This window comes from Pseudochaenichthys georgianus, chromosome 19 (assembly GCF_902827115.2).
Source record: "Pseudochaenichthys georgianus chromosome 19, fPseGeo1.2, whole genome shotgun sequence".
NCBI classification, from domain to species: Eukaryota; Metazoa; Chordata; class Actinopteri; order Perciformes; family Channichthyidae; genus Pseudochaenichthys; species Pseudochaenichthys georgianus.
The window spans coordinates 8221790-8228726 of record NC_047521.1 but is presented as its reverse complement, the minus strand read 5'-3'; the positions used below and the strand labels follow the sequence as shown (position 1 = coordinate 8228726).

The 6937-nt window shown below is 39.1% G+C and overlaps 1 protein-coding gene across 1 annotated transcript in view; it reads left to right on the top strand.

The window, feature by feature from the left end:
- Nucleotides 1–393: 393 nt before the first annotated feature.
- LOC117464349 (transmembrane protein 150A-like) overlaps nt 394–6937 on the top strand; it is a 36258-nt gene continuing 29714 nt past the window's right edge. The window contains exons 1-2 of the mRNA XM_034106727.2: nt 394–862; nt 2837–2910. Of these exons, the coding sequence (XP_033962618.1) occupies nt 2846–2910 (65 nt within the window). The 5' untranslated portion in view covers nt 394–862; nt 2837–2845. The remainder of the gene's footprint in view (nt 863–2836; nt 2911–6937) is intronic.

The following is a 6937-nucleotide window of genomic DNA, read 5'->3' as shown; positions in this document are numbered from 1 at the left end:
TAAGGATGGAACTTGTAAAAATAATAGAAAAAAGGATGGCATTAAACAAGCAATTAATAAATATGAGTGCAAAAATATAAAGTATAGACATTTAATTCCAAATAAACCATTTACGTTTCAGAAATAATAATAATAAAAAAATCTGACCATTTAAAAAACGTTCCCATACTACATTAAACCTCCAGTCAAACATCCTCAAATATTTCCATCTGTCAGCTCAAAAACACGAGATTTTTAAGGGGCACTTGAATGCACCATATCCCGCTTTCCTGGAAAACATTTGGAGCTTCATTGGAATAGAAAAACACGAGCACATCCAAAAGTGATGTGTGATTAATCTGCGAAACGGGCGTGAAATGTGATTCCAAGAACTAGAAAAGGAACAAAATAATCCAAAACAAGAAAAGAAACACCACAACACACCTGCAGCTGAACTCACACTTCCAAGCACTCAGTAAAGTATACAAAAGCCAAACATCTCTCCACAGACACGTAAATAAACTCAGATAAAGTTGTACTAAAAGACAAAAACATGTTTATTTTCCAACCCTGAAATAAAAAAAATCTTAAAAGGAGTTATACTGTCAGATCTGGATTTAAAATGGTAGAACATGTGAGTGTGTGTTACTGGGAGGAGTCTGGAGTTCGTGTATCCAGCTGCTGTGTGTTTGGAGGATCACTGCCATCAGGCTGATCTCCGAGCAGCCTCAGAGTGAGATGAAGGGGATCAATCGGCATCAGATCTGTCACACTTTTTACAATGAAACCAGTTGGATCAGCTGATGCAGAGGAGCTCAGACTAGCAGTACCATTTGAGATGAAGAGGAGAGCCTGAAGACTTTTTCCACGGAACAAACCGAAGGTATGAAAAGCCCCCTTCACTACACCTCTGTATGCAGATGTTCCTGAAGTAATGACAGTAATTGGGAAGTACTTGGAGAAACAAGCAGCTTCTGTACAGTAAAACCAGAGGAGACAAAATAATGGAAAAATATACTTCCCTGTTTTTTGTTGTTAGTTGTGATAATAGTTTCAAGCAAGTTGAATGAATGGTGGTCAACATTTCTTGTGTGTTTAAATAAACCCACAGGAAGGAACAGGCAACCTCTTGAGTTATGATTTTCTATTTACTGAGTGCGTTTTTGTAAGAAAGATCAAGAAAGTGCTTAAACTTCATTATATGAGTACATTTAGATGATCAATTTAAATCATTTCCCAACCTTTCTTCAAGTGGAATATGCAGTCGTTCTTGGATGCTTTGTTTTATAAATATTATTTGTATTAATATATCTTCTAAAACTGACAGATGAATGCATTTGCAAGCAGCACTTTTATTTCCAGGCTTTTATGGATCAATAACTGAATCCACAAACAATTACATTATTAAATTAGACAGTGACAGCTTCTCAAATCAAAGTGTTTCTTACTGTGATTTAAAAAAGTTATGTCTCGTTTTTTAAATGTTGATAAAAGTTCCATCTTGAAGAGAAAGAAGTTAAGAGGAGATTAGTAGTAACTTTGTCTCAACACTGAACATAAACCCTATTAATTGTACTAAACTGTGCTCAGTTTCTTATGGTCGGTTTGATGACTTGTTTTTTTCTCTTTATGAGGTCTTAAATCAAACTATTTATTGATTAATCAAGACAATTATTGATAACTCCATAATGAAAATAATCATTGGTTGTGGCAGTGCTTCTTACCTCTTCTTCAATCTCAAAACCCTCTTAAGAGCTCTATAGCTTCAGTTCTGTGCTGTCACTATCACAACGTCACATACGTCAGTTGGCCAATACCCCTTGGTGTTAATTGTAATGTCTGGGTATTTAGCATAGACTTTTCAACATTCAGGGTACTCCTATAGACATTAAGGCGACATGAGAGTCCAAGATGCCGTTTATAAGTCAAACCTCAAATTATTTGTTTTTAATGACTGCGACACAGCTAACCTGAGCCCAGGGAATAGCTTGTAAAAGAGGGACAGAAACAGGGGACTGAGAGGGGCCCAACAGCTCCCCTGGGTCTCCGGGCAGATTAATCCGGTCATGGGGAACAACATGTTTAGGCGTTTCCATGGCTGCATTGTCTGCAGGTTAATTTACTCTGAGTAGATCAATCAGTAATAGTAAACAGTGAGCCTGCTGCAGCCCATTGTCAGTGTATTTATCTGGTTCATACAGTACTCAACCACATGTGTTTGAACCTGCTTAAGGTCTGCAACTGACTGTTATTATCACTGTCAATCAACCTTTTGTAACCTTATTTTCATTATTCAATCAGTGTATTAAATGTCAGAAATGGTTGGAATTCCAACCAACAGTATATAACTCAAAGACATTTAAATTACAGTGATGAGTGGTGCTAAATATAACATAGTACATTACTCAAGTACTGTTCCTATTTACAATTCTGAGGTTCTGGTTCTTCACAAATTCATTCTACTTTGTACCTCTACTCCACTCCTCCACAGGATTGAGTTTAATTTGACAAATTATGATGTTTTTAATATAGTTCAACTATTATATAAAGTAGTAATACAATTTGCTCCAATTCACCGGCTGCTTTTGAATTATATTTTAGAGTGCAGGACTTGTACTTGTTACAGTATTTTTACACTATCCAACAACAGAAAGCGATAAAAAACACAGAAACACAGCAAGATTTTTACCTTATATCTTATTTAATGAGTAAATGATTGTTGGCTGTCCAAATTTGTGCATATGAATCAATGGATCAAGTAGTCTAATAATATGATGTCCTAAAAGTGCATAACCAGATTATTAATGTTTTTTAAACTGATTAATTTGGTTTTAATGTTGTTTGTTGCTCTCTGCAGGCGGTCATCATGTCTCTGTGGATGATCCTTCCCATCAGCCTGCCTGTCTTCACCATCACTGGGATATGGGTCGTGTGAGTATACCTCAGAATTGGTGAAAATAAACATCAACAGTTGCTCCTAAAAAGTCTTTCTGTAGACAAACTTCAACCTCGGTTATCTTTACATAAGCCTTGTTAGAGAGGCTACCTATTATCCCTGCTGCAGTCATGATGACCTAAACTGTCTGTACAAAGTTCATGCATTTAAAACAGTCGCTTCTTTGGAAAGAGACAGTATAACGTCCTTCTGTTTATACTACGATTGTGCCTGAGAAGAGTCACCCTTGAAATTCCTCTCGGCCTCGGTGTTCTGGTCTGCATGTCCTGTCATCTGCATCTGCTTTACTCCCACAGCAGTCATATCTGTAGCTCTGTACGACAGCAGCATACATTAGGGCTGCTTTCCATGCTGCCAATAAACTGCTCTTGTGAGTGTGTACCACAAATGTGTTTTTGACAGCACACAATCAACTATGGTCAAAGATTTAATAGAGTATAGTTTTAAACACCCCTAAAGATAAGAATGACAATTTAAAAAACATATTTAGTTGCACTGTTGTTAAGATGAGGAGAAGGTTACAGCTCTTACCGTATGCTAAATACAATGTGTAGCTAAAGCTTGCCGGCGTTAGCTTAGTTTAGCAGATTGACTTGAAACAGGTCAACCCAGTCTCACGGCATTTCGTGTTATAGTCACGCCCACGAATTACACATATGATGTTTGTCAATCTTAAAAAATAATTTCCATGTAAAAAAAGTCACAGTTTTTCGTAAAACTGTTGAAATATAAGACTATGAAAAATAGGCAACTAGAAAGACTACAAATCCCAGAGTCGCGTAAGTGATGTCATAACTGATGTCACAATTGTTTTCCTCCGCTAAATATAAGAGATATATTGCCAACTCTCACGCATCTGGCGTGTGACACACACTTTCACTCTCAGTCTCACGCTCTCACGCTGCCCAAACTATTCTCACGCCAAAAACAAGATGAACCGGCGATCGTTTTTGGTTGGTTATTTACAATGTTGAGTTGACAGCTGCTCAAGCTGTCGATCCGCTCCCTCCCCGCCCCCACCAATCTTAACAACGTCAACAGACAGCAGAGCAGTGGGAGCCGACACGTATTGCGAATGCACAGTAAAACAGTGGAAACAAACATGTGTTTGACTTTCATTACTGAATGAAACGTTGTGCCCTTTATAGTCTGTGTCCAATATTGTTAGTGAGTGAACAGGTAAAGGTGTTTTTATGTACAAATGACATCCTGTCTAAACATCAGTCAGGCTTCAGAAAGCAACACAGCACCATCACTGCCACAATGAAAGTGGTGAATGATGTGGCGAGTATTTTAGATAATAAGCAGAGTTGTGCAGCTCTATTTATTGACCTTTCAAAAGCGTTTGACACCGTCGATCATCACAGTTTAAAGCAGAGGCGAGCCAGTATAGGCATGTCCAGCCATGCAGTAGGGTGGTTTGTGAACTACCTCTGAAAGGTCCCAATGTGTTCATTTTGATGGGCTGTCTTCTGCGTGGTTGAACATTGCAAATGGTGTTCCCCAAGGTTCTGTTTTAGGTCCACTTTTATTCTCCATCTACATCAACAGTTTAGGTGAAAATGTGGATGAAGCTACTTTACATTTTTATGCGGAGGATACCGTGATGTACTGTGCAGGTCCCTCCATTAAAGAGGCTGGTGTTAAATTACAGGCTGTTTTTAACATTATTCAGACTCAGCTCTCTGAACTAAAGCTTCTTTTAAATGTGGATAAAACCAAGGTAATGCTCTTTTCTAAAGCTAAAAAGACACCAGAGCCTGTTTTAGATATTGTAACTACGCAAGGAATAAAACTCAAAGTGGTTACCTGTTACAAATACCTTGGTATCTGGCTTGATGATTGTCTCTCTTTTAAACTTCATGTCAATAACCTGCTTAAAAAACTGAGGGTTAGGCTAGGGTTCTTTTTCAGAAACAAGTCCTGTTTCTCACTTGAGGCCAGGAAAAGGCTAGTCACTGTGACCTTTTTACCTGTGCTGGACTATGGGGATCTGGTCTATATGAATGCACATTATGTAAATGATGCTGTATGATGTCCTTTTGTTGTTCTATTTATGTTTCATGTGGAACTACTTGAGCAGGTCTCCCTTGAAAAAGAGATCAATGATCTCAATGGGATTTATCTGTATAAATAAAGGTTTGAAATGAAATGATTGTGTATTTGTATATATTGTATATATATATATATATCCTATATATATGCTAAGGTCCCGCTACTGACATAATAGCAGTCATTTAGTGCGCATATGTGTAATTAAACCCATGATATCAAAATCTCACTCCAGCCACGTACCCAAAGTTGGCAACCCTGGATAGATAAGATAACTTTAACAAGATGCCTGTGTGCTTAGTACCAGGTTATCATACCAGCAATGGGTCTTGCTCGTTCTTTCGCTTCCCGTCTGATGAAAGGACCAGGAGTGGCTGGATCAAGTTAGCTACCTAGCTAGTAGCTAGCACGTTAGTTGGCATTACAGCCTTGTCATTTTTATTAGCCTTAATATGAAGTAACATTAAGTAACCCAAAATGTTAAACAGTAAGAGTAGTAGTCATATTTCGTGAACCCTTTGAAGAGTACTGTCACCGGTGTAATCATTCTATAATACACAATTTAAACCCGGGGGAGAAATGCTAACGCTAGCATCGGCGATCGCCGATCTTTTCTACTTCATGCTATCTGCACAAATGGTTGACATTAAACATTAAAAAGACCAGGCAGTTCAGAGAGAATCAAAGGAAGGCAGGCAGGCAGCTTTGCATGACATTCTTCTGGACGTGTTTCATTGTGTGTATAGTGAGGGTAGTCAATCGTTTTGTTGACAAGACAGTAGTGACCAGAGTTGGGTGTAATAATAATAATATTACTTAATATTACTTTGTCGGTAACGGAGTAGTGTAACGCGCTACTTTTATAATCCAGTAATCACACTACAGTTACTAACATTGCCCCGACACGCGTTACTTCGTTACTTTCTAAAATCAGTCATCAAACCTCAACAAACACCTGCAAAGAACACATGCTAGGTGAAGCTAACGCACATAGCTGTTGTTTATTTATATCACACACGTAGTTCTTCTTCTCTGTTTTCCGGTTGTTGCTTGTTTTGAATGACGAATACACACTACCGCTGCCTGCTGGTAAGGAGAGTTATTGCCTCTCACGCATGCGCAGTTCGTACGTGCTCGGCTGAAGTCTGGCTCCAGTGCAACACATGGCCAACACGCAGGAGAACACGCTGACGCAACAGCGTGAGCAGAGATAGACTGCGCAAAATATACAGATAGCAGGAGACAGAGGACAGCCACGGTCAGATAGCAGGAGACAGAGGACAGCCACGGTCAGATAGCAGGAGACAGAGGACAGCCATGGTCAGATAGGAAAACATTCAGGAGCTATCTGGATCAGTCTTATGCGACAATGGAAACTGAACTAAAGAGAACATTTGAAACTTTAGCAGTCTGCGTGATCTGCCTGTAGGGAGGGGCGGGCCGGCCCTGCGAGTAAAGTAACGAGTAAAGTAACGAGTAAAGTAACGAGTAAAGTAACGAATTACTTTATGTAGATAGTAACGAAGTAGTGTAATATATTACTTTTTTTTAGTAACGACCCCATCTCTGTTCGTGGCACAATTCAAACGGGATCGAAAGATGAGTTTTCTCTCTCCATTGACTTCAATACATAATTTTTTGGAAGCTTAGCGAATCAGTGCATGAGAAGCGAAACGGAAGTGAGGGACCCAAACAAACTATTAAGAAGGCAAATCTGAGATTTAATTTAACTCCAGCTCTCGACACAGGTTCGGGAAAGCCCCATGAGCTTCTCGCTGTAGAGTGAAAATGGAATGCACACGCTATTTGTTGTTTGTTTATATCATGCAGTCTGTTCTTCTTCTCTCAGTTATCACGCAGTCTGTCTTCCGGTTGTTGCCTCTTTTGAATGACGAATACACACTACCGCCGCTTGCTGGTAAGGAGAGCTATTGCCACTCACGCATGCGC